The sequence below is a fragment of the Cyrtonyx montezumae genome, unplaced genomic scaffold (genome assembly GCF_038088225.1).
Source record: "Cyrtonyx montezumae isolate F1298 unplaced genomic scaffold, pur_monq_1.0 scaffold_15, whole genome shotgun sequence".
NCBI classification, from domain to species: Eukaryota; Metazoa; Chordata; class Aves; order Galliformes; family Odontophoridae; genus Cyrtonyx; species Cyrtonyx montezumae.
Window position 1 is genome coordinate 3,033,590 of NW_027071881.1, and position 21,739 is coordinate 3,055,328.

Below are 21,739 nucleotides of genomic sequence, written 5' to 3' on the forward strand. Positions count from 1 at the left end.
GTGGCAGGAAGCTTTGGAGACAAACAGGGAAGGTGCACGTGTGGCCCTCGGGGAGGCTTCTGGAGGTGCTGGAGTGAGCAGACAGTGAGCAAAAAGCCTTTTGCTATGTTGGTGCAACACGGCAGCTCCTGGGCTGTGACAGAATGCCTGAAGGGATGTGGTGATTAAGAAAAGTAACTAATAACTAAATCATAAAAATAATAAGTGTTTTACCAGCTCCATTGTGCATAGGCAGGCAGCAGGGAATGTGGGTCACGCAGCGTGAACAGCTGAGCCAGGAATAAAATCTGTGCCTGTGAATGCCTTGGGCTGCTCTGTGCAGCCAGCCTGTGGCTCTTTCCCCTGAGCTGCCTGGGGTGGGACGTGGCCCTGTTTGAAATGGAGGACCAGGCTCAGCTCAGTGCCTAATCACATTCTGCTGTTTGCCTTTGCCCAGGTGCAAGTTCTTCAGCCTCACGGAAACCCCCGAGGATTACACCATCATTGTGGATGAAGAAGGCTTCCTAGGTGAGTGGCAGCATGTGCCTCTTCAGCATCCGGCCTGGGGCTGGAGGAGGAAAATGTCATTTCTTGCTGAGATGTGTTTGTAAAACAGGGCTGTTTGTCAGCGCTGGTGGTGCAGCTCTGAAAGATGCTTTGATCACTTAAGCACACGGTCTTGTGCTGCTGTGCTGTACAAGGTGTCTCACACACAGAATGTGAATGTATTTGAATGCCAGGAGTAGAAAACGTGCAAATCTCAATGCTCAATTTAAAGATACTTGAAAAAGCAGAGACATCTGTTATCCTCGTGTTAAAATGAGCTGACCTTTGTGCCCAAACCTCTGTGAGCATGCCACATCTCGCGTCTCCTGCTTGTTCCTCTTGTCTCCCTTTATAAGGAGCTCATGAGGATGAGCGCTTTGCATCATCCCCACACCTCCCAGTGCCACGGAGTTGAAAATCAGCTCCATTGGTTCATCACTGAAGCTGTGACTTCTCCCTGTTCTCACCCACCTCTCCCAACTCAACGTGCCTGGGGTGGAGGCCGTGATCGAGGGAGCATGGTGAAGGTGGCCTCATGTCTCTGTGCACTCGTGTCAGTGGTGGAGTTGGTCAGTTGGGTGGCAAGGAAGGTGGTTGGTGTGTGCTGGGTGCAGCTGAGACCCAGCGTCAGGCAAACGTTGATGGAGAGAACAGTTGGCTTTGTGGATGGAAATAGTTTGCAATACCATTTATCGTGTGGGGAGGTTTTGTTTGTAGCAGTGTTGTTGAGATGGTGGAATGAGGAAGTGTGTAATTATTATTATTTGTGCTCAGTGGCTGCTTTCTGTGGTTGGGATTCAAAGTCTACATGTATTACCGGCTTGGAGAAAATTCATTAAAATATGAAAAAGGAGGATTTCATTCCTGAGTAGGAATTAACTGTCAAGTAGCTGCTTGTGACGCTGTAACATTCAGTGGTTTTGTCATATCCAAATCCTGAGGAGAAAATTAGAAACTATACAATTTAGTACACAGCCAAAGTTTTATAATCAGTGTCATTGCTGAATTATTCCTGTTTCTGTTTCAGGAGTTCTCATAAACATAGAATACATCACTGCATTTTGGAATACAGTAATGGTGGATTTAACATCTTCCAAAAAGAATCACTACGTTGACAATAGGTGAATGGATCCTTACAGCTGCTGCTGTGAGTTGGGAGATGCAGGGTTTGCTTGGAAGTCACACGTCCTGATCTTGTTCCCAAAAGTGGGGGTGACTTATCATCCTGCTGCCTGAATGTCCCTTGTGCTTGTTCAGGTGGCATAGTCATGAACCTTTTATTGCTGCTATTGATGGTATCGGCTTTTCTATTACGGGTGGCAGCTGGGGGAAATCAATTCAAATTTGGTTTCCCCATTATAACAGGATGCAAACCCTTCTTCTGAGAGCTTGATAATAGCAGAGAAGTCACCGAAGGAGGGAAGTGGTTTCTTTTTCTTTTCCTAAGTACTGCAGCACGTGGCAGAGCTGCTTTTCCCAGTTAATGCAGAGTAAAACTGGCCCTCAGTTTGGTCACTGGTGGCAAGTCCATGCTGTTAGTTATCTCTCTGGAAATGATTCTGTCTTGAAACAAAGCTAAACTCCAGCAGAAATTTGCATATCCGTGGTGAGGTTGTTTGCACTGTATGCCAGTGGTTGTGCATAGAGCTGGCCAGAGCTGTGTCCTTGTGGAGCTGCATGTCCTGCTGCTGCCCTGGGAATTCATCTCTGGGAATCAGACAGTGCTGCCATGCTTCAAAGCGGCCGTCCTCTCTACTTGGACCCATCTGACTTTGTTACCTTGGCTATCATATGTGCATGAATTTATGTCTGATGCTTTGAGTACCCTCGGAGCTTCCGTTTGGCTGAGGTTTTGGCAGCATGTCACATCCCTTTGGTCAAATGCACAGCGTGCAGATGGGATGTTAAAGCAGAGCTTTGCGGGATCAAAGATCATCTTCCAGGCAGTGCAGAGGAAGGAGTGAGCACAGTAAGGCCAGTGAGCCAGGTGCACAACCCAGCACAGGCAGTAGTGTCACAGCACAGCAGCTTCATCACCTTTTCTTTGCTGGGAAGTGTTGATGTGATGGCAAGAGGTGGATTCCCTGTGCCTTACTAACAACCCAACAACCCCATTCCTGTATGGCCTGTGACCAGCCCAAAGTCTTCTTTCAGAGCTGTCACTACTGCATTCAAAGCTTCGTTCTCAGGGTTATCCCTGCTGGGATCCCATTGTTGCACCATCCCCATTTCTGGTTTCTACGTGCTGCAGTGTTTCACCATCTGGAGGAAACAAGGACCTCTTCTCTCTATGCATTTTTGCAGTGGCAGCAGTGAGAGGATTGCCCTGCTAGCCCGTGCCTGCCAGGTTAGCCAGGCCCCTTGTCCTGCATAGCACAAACAGCACTGAAGGAAGAAGAAAGGGCTGGGGAAATGCTGGCACTTCCAGCAGTCCTTGAGGTTAACACTTCAAACACACTGACGTGCAGTAATCATTCTTAACTGTTTTGTCAAAAAGTAATCCTCAGGCTCGTTTCCCTGCAAGAAGCAAGTGAGTTGGGCTGGCAACGAAGTCATTATTTCTCCTTCCCAGAAAACATCTGCAGCACAAAGCCATAACCTGCTTAAGCATTCCTCACGCTGGAAGGGAATAGCCACAGCCTAATCCTTTGCTTTAATTCCTTGGCACTGAGGTGGGGGATTAGATCTGCACAGAACCTCATTTGTTCAGTGGCCATTTCATGGATTTGGGCCTGCTCATGGTGAAGAACTGCAAAATGGCATTGGGTGCACAGAAGTGTCCTTTCCTGGCTGGTGCTGGGATGGATTGGCAGAAGTTTTGCGTGGGTCCTCCGTGCGAAGGCAGTGGACTGGGTGCTTGACATGGGCCTGGGGGGCAGATGGGATAGTGGCATTCTTGCAGTAGTATTCCCAACAGTTATCGCAGCTTCTGTACCTATACCCAGTTTGACCCATTCTGCTTATCCTTTTTCTTTTCACTCTTCAAAGTCCATCACCAGGTTTTGTGATCGTTCTGATTTGGCAGTGCCATTCATCTATTTTCCCATTTTACGTGGTGTCTCTAACTGTACAGCACAGTGTGAAGGGTAGCAGAACTAACACTCTTCCTCAGCTGCCTTCAAGTCTGCAAAACTAACGAAGGAACAACACACCAAAGGTCACCTACAGAGCTGATCCAGTTGTAGGAAGGTGAGAGGTCTCTGTGGGTTATCCTTGGGTATTTCTTAGTTGCACCTCTTGTATTCGAATGAAACAGAGATGGACAGTTGGAAAGGACCTTCGCGGTGTCACCACTGCTGGGACCTAAGGAAGGAGGAGTTCCTCTATATTTCCATCTCTGGGGCATGATAGTCACTTTACATCTTGAAGGCAACAAGCCCTGCTTTCTGATTTTCTGCCCCACTTATGACGTTCCCTTTTTGAGACCCCTGAAAAGGCATTGGCTGGAGTCCCTACGGTGGAGTTCATCAGCAAAGAGGAGGTAGCAGTCCTTCCTTTCACCTTCCTGGGCTGCCTCAAATGGACAGTGATTTCCTTAAGGTGAGAAGTCCGTGTATTTACACAGCATCTAGGATGAGGAGGTTCCTAATCTCAGTTCAGACCTCACAGTGAGCTGCCCAGTACATTAAGAATAATGGGACTACTTGGGGAAAAATAAAAAAACAAAACCTCGACCAGTTAAAGTGGCAGAGAGATTTTGTCAGAATTCGTAAGATGTTTACCTCATTCTAATAAAAAGAAAGGATGAAAAGGAGAAAAGCTCTCCTGCTGGCAGTGCTTTGTTTTGATAAGCATCATCCTCAGACAACCTGTTCCCTCTCTGACCTTGGACTCAGGACCATCATATACTTTAGTACCGCACTGAGTTCCCTTTTTCAATAACATCAAAATGGTAAATTGCTTTCAGAATCCTCTCTCTCATCCTGTATAAAAAAATGGGCAAGAAATCAGCTTATAAATAAGTGCAAGCACAGAACCCATCTAGCTGGGAGCAGTCTGTAACTTTATTTAAAGATAGTGGGGGAAGCAAGCTATTAGATGCATCTGTTTGCTTTCTTTTTTCTTTTAATATTTCTCCCTTAACTGTTTTTCCTTTAATTTTTTACTGCCCAGTGACTGGGCCTTTGTATCTCAGGCACGATGGCTTAATTTGCCTGCTGACATTTATAGCACTGAATTCCTTACCCTGGCCTGCCAGGAGAGCTGGCTGGTTGCTAGGCAGAAGATGTTTTTCCTCTATTAAACACGTGCACAGTCACTCTCTCTTGGATCTCTGTATTGGCCAGACTGTGCTCTGTGATGTTCAGGTTGTTTGGTCTTTTTTTTTTCTTAAGTAATGTGTTATTAATGACCTAAATACAAATTAAAAGCATGGGGACTTGACTGGCTAATGAGAAATGTGTGCTTGGTTGGGGAGGTTTTTACTGCAATGGATACAGATCAGTATGCTTGTTAGGGGGCTGTGATTATGAGGGATTTCTGCCCACTCCTGGGGGGCAGTGAGGTTTGGTATTATAGTTTCTGGGGGTAGGGAGGGAAGGATGAGAAGTATGTCACATTCTAGGGCCTGGTTTGTGTCACCCAGGTAAAGAACTTCACTTCTCACACACGAGTGAGTTTGCAGATACTGTTCCTCACGTTTCTCACGTTTGTAACCTGCCCCGTGAAGACTTTCGGTCCAGTTTCTCTGCTTGCTCCTATTGAAAGAAATACTGCGTACATAAAGGCTTTCCACCACTTCTTCCTGCAGTTGGGTGTGTATCAATATCTGTTTGTTTCACAGCCCATGGTAAGAAAACCCAGACATCTATTCCTGAACCACTTGACTGCTCATGATTTCCTCCTTCAAATTTATTCCAGATTGGCTGCTTCCTTACACTTTCCAAAGCCTGAGACAGATACCTGTGGCTTGCTCTCATCAGCCCACTCTGGTGAATGCAGGGCCTTGAGAATGCTTTTCTGTCTGCTACAATGGAATTTTAGGTTCGTATGTAAAAGCAAGATAGAGCTCAAAAAAGAAGTAGCAGCCCTGTTTATTTGTTTCCACTGGAGAGCATTTGGACATTTGCATGCTCTTGCACTTCTGGATCTTTTAATTAATTATTATTTTCTAGGCAGGACTGAGCAACCTTCCCAAGAGGGACTGGTGATAGAGCAGAGAAATAAAGTCCTTTTTCAGGGCTGAAAGCATTCAGCCCTCACGTGGCTGTTTGTGACCCTGTTCTAAGTTTCAAGCCCTACTTCTCTCAGTATCAGAACCTGATGAGGAACTTGCCTTCATCCACCTTCGCATCCCTCATATAAATGCTGAGACCTTAGTCTAGAAGTCATTAGCCTACAATAACCATCTTCAAAATAATTTGTTGTCTTTTGCAAACTGAGAAAACCTGTCTTCTGTTGTAGCCCCGTGCAAGATGCCAGCACGCAGCGCTCTGCAGGGTTGGTATTGGGGCAGGTTTGCTAGATTTTCTCTTTGGTGCAAGAGGTGGCAGTCCCTGTAGCTCAGCTTTTCTGGAGGCCAGCAGTTATTTGTTCATCAGGGTGAGAAAAGCTCTGTCCACAGTGGGATGGGAGGATTTTCTTGGTCAGAGGAGCAGGAAAAGCCAAACAGTACTCCGCTACATCTGCCTCAAGACAGAGGCTCTCAGGTGGAGGTGGTGAATTTTGTGCCCCAAATTATCACCAATTTTATTTTCTCCTGGTGCAGAGGTTGATCTTCTCCATCTTTCTGTCAGCCCTGGTATCAAATCTCAGAGCTATCGATGGCTCAGAAGTTGCTCTGATAATCTCAGTGCAATGTGCCTACTTGTTTTGGTTTTTCTGTTACTGGAGTCAATTGAATTCTTTGTTTCTTACCCTGGGAATGCAGAGGCTGCTGCACGGGTTTGACTCCAAGCTAATTGCTCTTTTTGGAGGGGGATGGGAGGAGGAGTGATGCCTTCAGCTTGTTGTTGTGGAATTAAAGCAGGTGAAGAGGAGATGCTGGTTCCTTGGCCAGCCATCATCTTTTGGACACCAGGCCTGGTGATCATCAGGTACCTGATGGATTTCTGGAAGGGTTTTGCAGGAAAACAAGCCTCTCTTTTTTGCTGTTGAAATCACAGTGAGTGGGGACAGGGATCTGGAGTTCCCAGGTCTGTTGCAAGCTTTTTCCCTTGACCTTGGACAGATCGTTGTGTCTCAGTTTCCTCATCTGAAAAATAGGGATAATCTTATTAAATCACCTCATAACAAGCTTTATAAAGATTAATTAATAAACATGTGGAAATGCTTTGATAATGTAACAGGCAAGGGCTGTGATAAATAACAATTGAGGTAGCTTCTGTCCCAGAGGATTCATGGAGCCTTTTACAGCGGGTACGCTTGTGGACCTGCTAAATAAATCATTCCTCCAGTGGAACAGATTGGAGATTGTAGTGGAAAAATCACCCTTCTATGGAAATGGAAATAAAAAAAAAAAGAAAGAAAAATTGCATAAGCTTTTTAAAATCTCATATCTTAGTATTTAATCTTGCTTAGGATTAAGTCACATAGCCTCAAGGTTACAGTCATACAACTATTAGGAATGTAGAGGCTCCATCTTCGAGCCTTGTTTGAAATGTAATTATTTGCATTGCTCTGTCAGTCTGGTGAAATATCACCTGAAATGCAATTTAAAAAATGCAGAAAAAAGGAATTCCTTATGCTGTTTTGTTTGAAAATTGAGAAAGAATTGAAAACATGAGCCCAACTCCATTGGTTACCTTTTTTTCCATCTTTTCTTGGTGTTTTCAGTTTCTCAGTTGCCCTGGCTCCTACAAGCAAAGATTTTTTCAAGGTATGACACAGGAGAAGTTCTATCAGAGAGACCAGGGCTGCATGAAGCCACCATGTAGGCCACGAGCAGTGCCCGGGAGCAGCCAGACCTTGGGAAGGATCAAGCTCTTGGGCATGGTACAGAGGGTCCGTATACACACTCTTAACAGATTTGGAGCCAAACTTTGTTTTCCTTTGCTCACCACTAGTGGTCCCAGGCACGGGTTGGTGGTTGGACTAGATTACCTTAGAGGTCTTTCCAGCCTTTATGGTCCTATGGCTTACTCGAGAAAGAGACAGAACTCTGCTCCTTTCTCCCTTCTTACAAGGCAGGCTCCATCTCTCTGAGCTTGGATCGGGATTTGATTTTCCAGGTTTGCTCGTTAATAGTGATGTGTTATCCCACGAGTAGGAAGGAAGAGAGCAGCCTGGTTTCCTACAAGCAGATCAGAGCCTAACCGGGGTCTGCCTTCCCAACCCGGCTCTGCACTGAGAGTGAACGCAGTGATTATTTTTGGAATCCACCTTGCCGTGTTCCATGTTTTTAGCCAAGCATAATAATGATGCTTTGTTTTTGGAGTGCATTCGCACTTCCTGTCTTATGATACCCCTGTGTGGTAAGAAGTCACTTTTTTTCTTCCACACGTGAAGAACCCAGTAAACAAAGGAGACAGAGTACAGTTTTTTGGGGAACGGTTCAGTTTTTGCCTCAACTACAAGCCCCAAATTTCCACCTACTTGTCTGCACTTCAAAACTGGACGTTATTTACCACTGCATTCCAAATATTTGAGTCTCTCTTCTGAGACACGAGTGTGAAAACGTGATTTTCTGGATGAACCTCCCAGCAGTGTGTGGGTCTGCTGCTGTACCAGTCTGAGTTGTTGATGTGGGGAGGGCACCATAAACGCGTTTTTTGAGTGCACGTTTCTGTGCATGTCACATGCCAATGGCAGTCCCGTTGGAAATGCACTTCTCCTTTGTGTTTAATTTAAAAAAGTCACTGTAAAAGTGTAACTGGCTTAGATTTTAGATTTCTGCCACAGTTTTAGGTTGCAGGGATTGCGGGAGATTGATGGAAAGTGAGACGAAAGCAGGGGTTTCTGTGTCAGCGTTTCCTTTTATCAGCCCTTGATTGCTCTCTTAGTGAGCACTTGTACTGAAGGTCTTTCCTCAGGAGGTGCTGATTATTTAAGTGGAGGGAAGGCAGTGCCTGTGCATACCTATGGATCCGCGAGTTCCCATCTCTACATGCCTACACGTCAGCCACTCGAGAAGAACTGAGATCATGTTATCCTGTGGCTTGAGAGAAAAGGCTAGCTGCGTGCCCTAGTTAGATGCTTAGTCCCTTGGAAAGCAGAGCTATTTGTCAGAGTCAGGATTTCAGAGCTGGGCTATGTGTTTGTACAGCTTCATTTAATTCCAGCTTACCCTTGGGTTATTTAATTTCCTGACAGCTGCAAAAACAGTGTTCTCAGATAACAATGGCCTCTAATTAGGCAATGTGCCTAAAATGGTAGAATGTTTTATTTGACCATGGCACTAATATTTTGCATGCAGCTTACACATGAGAAAGTTGAGCAAGTTGCATTTCCAGCTTCCCTTGGCAGCAGGGTTTCTATCTTGTGATACTCAGTGCATAATGCTAAAGGCATGCCCGCTCTTCTTCTGCCCCTGTGGTTAAAACAAGTCTCATCTTTTTGGACTGTGTCATCAGTAAATCTGTCTTTCAGCTGCAACCACCTTCCAGAAATATGTTTTATCAGCACATCAGGTCTAGCAGAACTTGCACAGCTGAGGATGTATAGCACTTTAGAGACACGCAGGCAACAGGGCAGTGTATGATATTTACCTGTAGTTGAAGGGTATAGCTTCCTGGGTTATATTACCATACAGAGGTGTCCACGTATTGCTTTCATGGCTGATGCACGTGGTACACTGTCAGGCAGTGATGGAAGTAAACATGCAAGTCAGCTGTTCTTCTAAATCTTTTATTCCATCTGGAAAAGGTGTTAGCATCAGGTTGTGCAAATGAGGTCTTGACTCATGGTGAGTGCTTGCAGACACTTCATGCACAGAGCTGTAGGAATCAATGAGTTCTGAGTTCCCTCCTGTGACAGTGATTGTTCAGGAATCTTTCCCTACTTCTAATTCTTAAGCTTCTCTTGAACTCTTGAATAAAAATAAAAATAAAAAATAAAAAGGATACATTTTTTTTAATTTTATTTCATTTTATTTATTTCATTTTATTTATTTCATTTTATTTATTTATTTTTGCTACTTTAATCTCTATTCTAATCCATCACCGGAATTCACTATTCTGACAAATTCCCATACCAAGTCCCTCACCACTGCAGTTATTTAAACTCTTAAGTGCCATTTCAATAACCTTGATGCAGAATTGCATTTCCTGATGTACTGGGTGCCTATTTAAAAGTCGTGCAGCCCTAATCATCTGATTGCTAATCTACAGTCAGAGCTTACTGTTGAGCAGTCTTACATGCACGCCCTCTACCACAGACCAGAGGGCTCTTCTGAAGGTTTCTGGTATGGATTCTGTACATCTGTTTTCTTGTAGGTGACTGATGTCCTGCTCAGGTACGGTAATGTGATGAAGGAGACATTGCTGCATCAACCACAGAGGATAATAACAGTGAAAATTTCTTGCCTGTGTTGGTCTGGATTTATGCAGTTCTGTTGAGACATTGGCGTGTCTGAGGAAATTGGGGTGTGCTAATGTTTCTTATTAGCAGAAAAAAAATATCCTGAAGTATGATCATTTAAAGAACCACAGTATATCTTGATTCACTGTACTATATACAAGTATATATGTCAGTCTGAGTCGCAGCGTTTTTTAGATCCAGACCTGACTCCACGAACCTCATTTAGGTATAAGAGGCAGCAGCCAGTTTCCTCCTGAGAATCATAAAGAGCAAGGCTTTTTTTTTCCTCTTTTCTACCATAATCCCTCTCCTAGTTCCTTACATACCAGCTAGGCAAAAGGGAGTACATGTCCCCAGTTCTCCTTGCATCAGTTTTGTTCATTTTCTTTTGAGTTTGCTCTTGTTGGGGTCTCCATCACCATATTCCACCGAAACATCTTCCTCCGGATTTTACAGGATTTACTGCTCCCTTTTTCAGTCCTGCTTCCACATCTATTGCATTTCTGAAGCTGGAACAAGCCCTCTCTCCACGGTTGCAGTCTGCATTTACTTTCAGTTGGTTTTGGAGTAGGTGACAGTGGATAATTCCGTAACGCAAGAGGTGATGTTCTGACTGTATGGCTGCTGCACCCTTGAAGGGTCCCTGACAACCTGAGTTGTTTATTGCACGTTGCTGAGCAGATTGTAAGCTCTAAATAAATGGCATTCTCTGGAGTCATGCTGGAGTAGCTGTGTCTGCAAGGTATTCATTTCACACTTGTTTTTCTCTTCTGCTTCTCTGGGCTTAGGAAAGGTATTTGTTTACTGAATCCCTTTGTGCTGAACTTGTGTAATGAAGAGTTGCCAGTTTCTGTAATGGCTGTGTGTATGTATGTGTATTTACACGTGTATATTTCTTCAGGGATATAGAAGGAAATTAAGTGAAGGTGTTTTATGCCATTCTTTTCCCGCAACCTGTCCTTAAATTGTAGCTTAAAACTGCAAAAGTATATTTGAATTTCAAACTTTAATCGATGTACTGAGAGCGCCTGCCAGGATTTAGCAGTCCAGAATCAAGCCAAAGTTTTCCTTAGTTGGTGAATTGGATGGCTCACGTGCAGGCACCAACATTTAGAGCTGAGAACAATCCAATGGAGCAGGGTATCCAGGAGCACGGTGGCAGTTTGTGTCCCAGCCTCAGATAGCAGGTTTTAGGCTGGGTGAATTGCAGGTTTCATTTATTTATTTGTTTACTTGTTTTTAAAGTTAGACCTGAGCCATGGGAGATGTGGGATGAGGATTTCTGTGGGTTATGGTATGGGTCAGCCCCTGGTGGATTTCTGTTTTGGCGTTTCAACCAGCAAAAAAAGCAGCCTTGTGAACAAGCTCTCTGCTGTTTGCAGCAGGCAGCAGTGCCTGCTCTGAAGGATGTTTGCCATGTCTCTTTATGCTCTAAACAGAGATCATTTTCCCCCCAGACAAATTCATTTTTAGAATTTGTGTAAACAAATTCTTGACCTAGATGAATATTCCAGCGTGCCACAATGTGCCTGGTCTAGCAGCTTGCATGTACCTTTACAAGGAAATGTATGTGTGTCCAAGGATTGAGGACAATCCATGCCAGCTTCTCAGATTGCCTCCCAGTTGGATGAAAGGAAACCACTAACTGAAACCAGTCTGCTGTCAGAAGTACCACCTGTGTCTCATAAACACGAAGTTCAAAGCAGCTGTGGAGCGCACTTCTCCAGCCCCAGCAGAAATTGCTGTTGAGAACTGGAGGTTTAGTGGCAGTGCTCTTTGTGGAGCAGTGGCTTTGCCTTTAAGGCGTGTGCACCTGCTTAATTTTAAGTACATTCTGCCACTGGGGCTTAGGGGCTCATTCATGTGTTGAAGCTGAGTTTGAGTTAAGTATCCAAAACATCAGGACTCCTCATAGAATCGTTAAGGTTGGAAAAGACCGCTGAGATCATCTTGTCCAACCCTCAGCCCATCACCACCGTGCCCACTAAGCCATGTACGTCCCATAGAAATGCATGGCTTTGGAGGGAGGGGAGCTGTAGGAGCCTGGCTCTTCACAGTGGGAAGAAGGAGGCATCAGTAAGGGTTTTACCCATGTGAAAGCCTCGTTCCTTGAGTCCAGTTTGGGTTATGTGACCAGGGGAGCTGACAGTCTGTTGGCACAACTGGGTTTTGAGCAAGGTGCATTACAACAGCAGCACTGGTGCTGGAGTGTTTGCAGGGGCTCTGACAGCTCCAGCTCAGGTTGTGCTTGTCGGCAGCCCTCAGTCCTTGCCCAGCTGCTTTAAGAATTCAAACGTTTCTGGAGGAAAATGTAGTATGAAAAAGGGAAAAGAAGGAGCCTCTTCTGTAGAGATTCCTGTGGTTGAGTTTGGCATGTTTTGGATGCGTTACTGTAGGTGGGGATGCTGCTGTTGTCAGTTTTGATTATTAGTTGAGCTGCTGACATGGGGGTGCAGCTTCCTCATTTGAAAATGGAAAGGTGACACTTAAAAAGCACTCCGTGGAAAATTGGGGAAAGAAGAAGAATTGGACACTGCTTTTCATCCTCTGCTCTTCCTGCTTTTGAATTTTTCTGATTATTTTCTTGAGGCAGCTGGGCTCTGGTCCACAACCGAGTCTCCTTAGCCTCTCCTGCAGCACAAACAATAACAGTAACGTGGTTCAGGAAGCAAAAGGCTGGAAAATCATGTGTGTGGCAAGTTGTTCTTTTTCCAAGCAGCCGTTGCAGCTAGAACCAGATAGGTGGCAAGGAGGCATGAGATACCTGATTCTCAAGATGAATGCTCAGCAAAGAGGATTAATGTGAAGAATTTTCCATGCAGTGATGTTCTGGTTAAATGGGCAGATGTTCGTGATGGAGCTGTGGGTGTCCCTGTTGATTGCAGGGGACTTGGACCAGACAGCCTTTAAGAGCCCCTTCTGACTCAAACGACTGTATGTTAATGAGCAAACCATCTCTGTTGCTGGATGGCATCAGTACATTTAATTTCTACAGCAGGTAGCAATTCCATAACCTATTGTATTTTTTCCTCTCAGCTTTCTTCTTCAGTTCTTTAACAACCAGGCTCCCAAGAGGAACTCATGGATCAGAGAGTAAGATGGATTTGGCCTTTTTGCATTGAGGTGAAGCAGTATAGGAGTCGCAGGAGTGGGGAGCACTTGATAAAGAGAAAGCCCTTGTGCTCAGAAATGCCAGAGAGAAATTGCGTGGAAAATTCTTTCAACTAATGATCTGAAAAATATTCTGCAAAGGCTATTTTCTACCCTTACTCCTAATTACATCTTAAACATTAATAGCCTGAGCGACTGGAGGATCACACACACTAATGTCACAGTTCACTTGGAGCAATTTGTTTTGTAAGATAATGAACTGTGTCAGCAAAAGTTGAAAACTTTTTCTAGGTGGAGCTGATAGTACTGCTTCACATTAACTGTGCTGCCCATGAAAACGCCCTGAGCCTTTGGCCTGATTCTCTGCTGGATTTGGTAACCTGGGATGAGACTGTCCGTGCACGAAGCAGGCTGCAGATGGCAAAGGAGGCAGAAGGGAGCAAAGCTGGGTCTGTGAGCAAGGAGAATGGGAGGAGGCAGTGTTGTCAGAGAGGTGAAATGGAGTGGGAGGAGGGGGATAGAAGAGGAGCAGGCTGGCGGTGTTGAGTTTGTGGGTGAGCAGTGCCCCCAGATCCCGTGCTGTCATGGGATTCTGGGGTAAACCGTCCATACAGAGAAGTGCTGCAGGTGATGACAGGCAAGAAAAGGATCATCCTTTTCGCTGAGGACACAACGTGTTCATAAGGAACACTGAAAATGTGAATGAATAAGTAGATAGGATAAGCTGATGATGAATGCAGTGCGTCCGGCAGGCCAAGACGTTGCTTTTACCTGCACAAAGCACCTTCTCTGCTGTGACCACTCAGCATTTAGGGTTATCTTTCATCATTGTGATCGGTTGGGATTCCTGGGACTGGAGAACCATCTGTGACCAGGTCTGCTTCAGGGGTCCGGAGTTGTTTACCCTCAGGAAGAGGTCATGCGAGTCCAGCACAGACACAGCAGCTTTGTTCTGTGGGCGCTTTGCTTCTGTGCCCTCTTTCTATGTCCTTTCATACCAAGCTGTCCCACAGCGTTCCACACCAACAATGGGATGCAGCAGAGCTGGAAAAGTTAGCTGTCTTTTGATTCATATTTTATTTTTAGGAGCCAAGATTGGTGTCACTTCACGCAGAGCAGGGTAGCACGTTGGTAGCCATGTGCCCATCTCCAGTGATCAACGTGCCCAGGTCAGCTGTGGAACCAAGTGTTCGGTCTGCAGGGCTTGCAAAGCCCGTGTCTGGGCATTGGGCAGATCTTGCAGACCTGTGTTTACACAAGGATGCCTGTTTTATTTCTTTGTGCTGTGCTTCTGCTAAGTCCTATCATGGGACCTTCTTTGGCTTTTGATTCCTTGCAGTGTACAGAGATGTTCCACTTTGAACTTCTCCGAGTACGTCTGTAGAAATGAAGCTGTCCCAGTCTGTCCTTACCTCCTCTCTCTCCTAACATTGCTGCTCACCCCGTGCTCAGCACCCATCTGCAGGCCTCTTGCACCCTGGAAGTGCTTATTGATTTCATGGAGTTCAGATGAGCACTGTTTACCCATTTTCTTTCATGCAGACCAATCTGAAAAGCCCTTACTGGCATTATTTTCCAGAGCCTCCTATTTTTCTCCTTCTTGTTAAACATTTGCTATTCTGTTGATGATGATCTACAGTAATGCAAATAATCTCTCACAGCATCTCAGAGAGAGTAAACACTTTGAGGAGAGAGTTGAGTTTTTGTAAGTAATCTTTTTTGGTGTATTTTTCCTAATTTGAATGGGATGCAATGTTTCACTGATCTTTGAAAACTATCAGCTTAATTCTATGCTTGTTACTGTGCTGTTGGTAGCATTCTGGGATGTCCTGGCCCAGCCCAGGCAGGTTTTGGCACACCTGGAGCTCAGGGGATGTCGGTGTGTCTGTGAGATGCTTCCAGTAGTTTGTGTCAGTGCTGTGGCAATGCACTTAATCCATGCACTATTAAAGACCCTACAGGCTATCACGGGTTGGTTTCAAAGAATGGATTACATTGAGATAGTTCCACTGGGAATGGTCTGGAGTTAAAAGGCATTGCTATAGACTGGCTGTGTTATGCCTGGAGATCATAGCATCGTTGAGGTTGGAAAGACCAATAAGACCACGCAGTCCAACCATCAGCCCATGCCTGTGGCTGCTCTAGGCTATGTCACTTGGTGCCATGTCCACCCTTCTCTTGCAGGGACACCTACTCCACCACTTCCCTGGGCAGCCTTGCTTTTCTGTTGTGCATATTGCAGGTGTATGTACCAAACAAGGACAGAATAGCATTTCACACGATGTAAATGTAGGAAGAGGTGATCCATGCTCCCCACATTTGGACTTATAAACAAGGTAAGCATTAGGAGATGGCATATTATCCCGATCTTAGAGGAGCAGAGCTGAGATACGGCGAGATGGTCTGCAAGGGCATCTGTAGGGCCAGGTCCCAGCACCCAGGATTAGTGTTGTGGGCCCCAAATGACCCTCACTTGGTGGGAGCTGGTTTAAAAATACATGTCAGCATAGCACATCTCTCAGGCCTCTCTGGCTGGGTGCCCACAGCTGATCACTGGGCATTTCGCAGGGAGCTCTTTCTGTTTGATTAATGGTTCCTGTTTTGCAGATCTGAGGCTTTTTGTTGTATTCTCAAAGGCACGGCATCTCATTGATGAAAGATAAATATGTTTTAATTCTGTCTTAAATACACTGAGGCAATCCTTACACCTGGCAGCAGCATGTGTGGGGGGCTTGTGCTTGGGCCTGCAGCCGGGCAGTTGGGATTCCTTGCTCTCCCCAGAAGTCTCCTAAAAGTAAGAGACCAAGGAGCTCTGAAACACAGTTGGGCTGAACTTCTGTGCCTCAGGGCTACAGGGGGTAACTGCTGCTCTAGAATCGTAGAGTCCCCAAGGTTGGAAGTGACCTCCAAGATCATCCAGTCCAACCATCCACCTACCACCAGTATTTCCCCACTAAACCGTGACCCTCAGTACAACATCTGAATGTTTCTTGAACATCTCCAGGGTTGCTGACTCCACCATCTCCCTTTGCAGCCTGTTCCAGAGCCTGACCACTCTTTCAGAGAAGGAATTTTTCCTAATATCCAACCTGAAACCCTCCAGGGGCAGTGACACGTGGGGCTCTGTGCTGCTCTGTGGACATGGTCAGTGTGCGTGGCGGGGGTGGGTTGACAGTTGGACTTGGAGATCTTAGTGGGCTTTTACATCTTGAGAGCTCCTTTGGTTCTCCCCCACCTGCATACAAGTGTGAACAAGCTGCTGATCCATAGTGTAGCAGCACTCAGTAAGCAGTGATCTCCCCGCTGGGCCATCTTTGCCTGCAGCGCTTCGATCTTGAGAAGGGCACTCAGTAGCAGAGGCCGTGCTGCACCCAGAGCTGTATCAAATGCCTTCATCCTGAGCACCTGTGGTGGAGGATCAGCAGGCCAGGGTGGCTTTGAAATTAGTTTGGAGCGTTTCTCCTGAGAGCCGTGAGCAAAATCCTTGCCTCTTTTCAGCTTGTTTTTGCTGTTTCGCCGTGCTGCAAGTGATCAGTTATTGTGCAGTCCCTTAATGGCTTCTACAGAGCAGAAGAAAACCATGACAAATGCGAGCAAACTTACAGCTTTTGCTTGTTTTGACACTTGTTTCTCTAATATTTTCAGTCCTGAATGACAAATGGCTGTGTTCTCTGTACTTAGTGTGGACTACTTGCAGAGCACCGCAGAGCAGAACTCCCATGCATTCGTATCTGCACAGCCCCAGCATCATCCAGAGGCAGCTCTTCCAGCAAATTACCTTTTTCTCAACTTGATTATTCAGGATCCTAGGTGTCAAAAACCTGCCAGCCAGAGCAAGGCAGCCTTCCTCATGTAATAATGTACCTCATATATAATGTATCTGTTGATTTAGGAGTTTAGTGGGTAGGAATGGTGATAGGAGGATGGTTGGAGTAGATGATCTTGTAGGTCCTTTCCAACCTTATGAACCTATGAACCTATCTCGTTGCGTTGGGTAAGTTTTCATCAGCTGTTCTGTCTTCTCCAAACCTTAGCCCAAACCTAGTGCTGACATGCCAGCCTCATTTTCCTCCCTTCTGCTTGCTCCCTCTTTGTCCTGTTTTCTTGTTGGCTTTTTGCTCTTGTTTACACAAGCAGCCCTGCCCGTCTTTCCTTCTGCATGGGGCTGTAATCTCTGCCTTCAGATCTGCACTCAGTATTGGGGTCTGCTCTGTCCCACGGCAGCTTTTAAAGCCCAAAGAACTTCTCTCCCAGCAGCTGCATTTGTATTCCTTTCCCCTCTCATCTCTCTCAGGGCTTTTGTTCTGTGTGACAGTGCCTTCCCAACGAGGCAGCGCTGCTTTGGGTTATTTATAAAGCTTTGTATCAGTGGTGTTGCTGGGTTTGAGGAGGTGGGATAGTGAGACAGAGGAGTGGAGCAGCTTGCTAGCAAGGAAGCGACAGCGTCAGATGATGCCTTTGCTCTTTCTGGAATCGCCTCATTTGTTTCAAAGCAGACTAGGCTGCAAAAGGCAGGATTACTGAGCAGCGTGTTTGTTAGAGAGGCTCTGTGCCAGGATGACAAAAACAAAGCCAGCCGTCGCCTGAGCCTGCAGGGCAGCGTGATGTGGGAGCTCGTGTTGTGCCACTGATCTGATTTTCGTTTCTGCACTCAGAAGCAGGACGGCCGCCTTGGCTCTGTTTAAGTCCAGAGATAGGAAATAAAGGCAAAGAAATACTCCTCGCTTTTGGAAAGTTTCTTTTCACGCAGCACCTCATTTGGAAGCAGAAGTCTCTGTTGCTCTGTTGTCTGTTCAGAAAAAAAGATTTTAAAATTAAAAAAAACCCCACACCATCTCTGTGCCAGGATTCTGAAGGAGCACCAAGCAGTGCCGATCTCACTGGGAGATAAGGAAAATCACTTTCAGCTTCTTAGCATCTTTTACGTGGTGCTCTCCCCCTTTATTTTTGTCTCTATTTTTGCTATCATCGGTGTGAGATAAAAAATAAATAAAAAATCCTCCAGGATTGAGAAATTCAGCATCTGCACAGAATCACAGCCTGTCCCTTTAAACTAGAGATAAGCCTTAGTGGAATTTCTATTCTGGGAATAGTTAATTCTGTTTGAGGTTGGGCAAGAGAGAAGCACACACCGGCTCAGTAACAATATTGTTACTCCATTTGATCTTTCTCTGAAGGATTTGCCTCCCTCGTTTGATGGGAGTGCAATTATTGATCAGTTTCCCACTAAGGGGAAGATGGAAAACAAAAGAAAAGGGAGAGAGAAAAACAAACAAACAAACAAAAAGCCCGAGCAGAGCATTTGTAGCTGTAGTGCTGTTATATAATAGCCATTATGTAATGCCTGTTGGTGCCAACTAAAAATACACTGGAAGATAACTTCCAATTCATTGAAGCATTTAACAAGCATCATCGCAGGGTTTCTTGTGCTGGATTCAGACCTCCTGCAGATGTTAAGTAGAGCTCACACTTCCCCTGACCTCACAGAAACCTGTTCTGCCTCTTATCCCTCTCTCTTCGACCTTATTTTTCCCTTCTATGCTGTGTTTTAGTGATGCTTAATGCCTTACTTACCACCTTTTTGCTTTGCCCATCCCACCGACCGTGCCATCAGTCTTTGCAGCCCCTTCCTAATGCTTTGTTCAGCTGAGCTTTAGATGGGCAACCTGATCCGGTGCTTGATTTGGTGGTTGGCAACCTATGGGCACAGTGATTGGAACTGGATGGTCTTTGAGGTCTCACTCTGTGATTATGAGATGTCCATGGGGAGCACTGTGTTTTCAGAGGGAAGTGAGAAGACAGTGGAGCAGTGAATAGATTTTGCAATTGCTCATGCCGCAGGTTCATGGGCTGTGTTACAGGGAGCTAAAGGTGTGACATGAGAGCCCAGTGTGACATGTTGGCCTTGGCTTGGCATCACCCTGGATAAGGGACGTGCTGGGCCATAGGAAGTGACCACGGAGCTGCAGGGAGGCAACGTGGGCAACAGCATGAGCTGTACTGCTGGTGGGAACCCCCCAGGGTTTGTTGTTTTGACAGGAGAAGTTTAAATAATCCTGGTTGAAAAAGCCATGAGCAAAAGCACCCTTTGCATCCACATATTCAGGATTTCAGTCTTCACAGGGATTTATAGCACTGTACGTAGTAATGCAGATCTCAAAATGTTCGGAGTGCTTTAGTTAAAGTGGGGGTACTGGGGGAGGGCAGGGACATGGTTAGTGGGCATGGTGTGGATTGGTTGATGGTTGTACTTGGTGATCTTACTGGTCATTTCCAACCTTCATGATATTGTAACCAAGCCAGTAGCACCAGAACATCACCTCCGATGGAACTGATCTGTATTTGGGTCTCTTGCTTTAGTAGATCATCCTGTTAAGGAACTGTGGCACCTCTGTAGTCAGTGGGACCAAGGGTTTCATTGTAGGAGCTGGAGGTGCTCTGCTAAATGCCTACAGGTCCCATCTAACAGTCCAGGCACTCTGTGGTTGCTGGCTCAACCTCCATAGAGGTCAGTAAAGGTTTTTGTTTCTCAGAAGAGCAAAGTTTTGAGTCAATCTATCTTCAAGACTTAGAGAGCCTCCAATGTGCAAGACATGGGACATGGTTTAGTGGACGATGTTGATGGTGGGTGAATGGTTGGACTAGGTGATCTTAGAGGTTTTCTACTACCTTGATGGTTCTGTGATTCTAAGAATTAACCAAGATTGGATCAAAACAAGGGTTATATACATTGTGTGGCACATTTTGCTCTTGAAGGTGCAGTAGAAGTTGTTAGTACCCGTAATAATTAGTGTTGCTGTTGCTCTATTACAACAGTACAATGAAGTATGGGTGGAGATAACTCCTGGTTAAACTTAATTTCCTCTGCAGGAATTGTTCAGAAACACAGAAAAATGAATGGAGGGAACCAGTAGTGCTTTGCACTTGACTTGGCTCTGTGTCAGCATCAGTGAGTGCAATTACGTTGTGTCCTGTTTTAAGGAAGGGAAAATCCTGGTCAGTGGAACTGGAATTTTACCAACCATAAATCATCCAAGGGATGGACACCTCTACAAGGACAGGCTGAAAGAACTGGAGCTGTTCTGCCTGGGGAAGAGAAGGCTGCGGGAAAACCTGAGAGCGGCCTGTCAGTATCTAAAGGGGAGCTACAGGAAGGAAGGGGGACAGACTCTGTATTAGGGTCTGTGGTGATAGGACGAGGAGAAATGGTTTCAGTTGAAAGAGGAGATTCAGATTGGATGTAAAGGAAGAAGTTTCTTACAGTAAGGGTGATGAAGCAGTGGCACAGGTTGCCTAGAAAGGTGGTGGTGTCCCATCCCTGGAGACACTTAAGGTCAGGCTGGATGGGGCTCTGAGCACCTGATGGAGCTCTAGATGTCCCTGTTCACTGCAGAGGAGTTGGACCGGATGACCTTTAAGGGTCCCTTCCAACTCAAGTGGTCTATGAACTATTTTTATTTAGTTGCTTTTAACTAAAGCTGCCCACCTTCAGCCATGTGGATGTTTTTGTGTCCCAGGTGAAAGGAGTCTTTTTGCACAAAGATCCCTATACCAGAAGGGTAGGAGGGTTGAGGCAGTGGATGGGGATGTGGAAGTCCCATTGCTATGCCATGGAATAGCGTAACCTGGCTGTGTGCAGGTACTTGTTTCTGGCAGCAGCTAACGAGAGGGATGTGAGTGCTTACTCAAAACCACGATCAACTAGGTGAGTGATTATTATTTAGTACTGTGGGATAAAGATTCAGGACTCTGTGCCTCAGGCCAGAGTGATTGTTTTCTGAGGGGTCAGACATAATGCAGCTGTACACAGTAAGCTACAGTGTGTAGCTTACTGCTTTATTGGTATAAAGACAGAAAGAGAGAGCCCGTGCAAAGCAAGTTCTGCTGTGTGTTAGCAAAGGCCACTCTGTTTCCTTGTGCCTCTGTGAGTTAAATGCCAGGAGTGGAAAGGTGAAACCTGAAAGATGTGAAATAACTAACGCTGCCTTGTCGGTCCGGCTGAGCACGGTTCCAGCAATTACTGACTTTGTCTCTCTTCCCTCTCTGGCAAATGGAAATCGACCCCTGTGGTGACCTGCAAATCTTTAAGCATTTGAATTCTGGAAATGAGGCTTTTAGGATTAGTCATCGTAGATTTGCAGCATCATTGGTGTGTTGCCAAGGACCCCAGTTTTGTCACTAGTTTTGTCACCATGACTACTGCCACGGGTTACAAGAAGCACAAACTGCAAGAAAGTTTGTTAAACAGAAAATTCCCATGCCAGAACACCTCTGGGCTCCTGCCATGGCTGGGGGCACCTGGTGGTTCCAGCAGTGCCTTTCCAAGCTCAGCATCTGGACAGGGGAAGATGCCATTGGATTCCTGTGGATTCCTGTGCCTGTTAAATTAAGACTGTGGTTTCAGAAGCAGTGGGAATCTGTGCTCAGTCCACAAAGTGCTCAAAGTCCCCTCCCTGGAAAGGCTGTACCAAGCCATGGGACACAGCTGCAGGAAGGATGGTCCTGCCATGGAGCATCTGTGTTAATAAAGTCCCCTGGTGCTGCGTTGTGAGACCAGTGGGCAGAAACAGTCACGTTTGGGGGATTTTTTTTAAAGCTGAGCACTGAAAAACAGGATGCTGTGGTCTGCCTCGAGTGGTGAATGTAT

The 21,739-nt window shown here is 45.7% G+C and overlaps 1 protein-coding gene across 1 annotated transcript in view; it reads left to right on the plus strand.

Moving 5' to 3' along the window:
* CASTOR2 (cytosolic arginine sensor for mTORC1 subunit 2) overlaps positions 1-21,739 on the plus strand; it is a 90,412-nt gene that overhangs the window by 52,738 nt on the left and 15,935 nt on the right. The window contains exon 2 of the mRNA XM_065731755.1: positions 437-507. Coding sequence (XP_065587827.1) covers positions 437-507 — 71 coding nt within the window. The remainder of the gene's footprint in view (positions 1-436; positions 508-21,739) is intronic.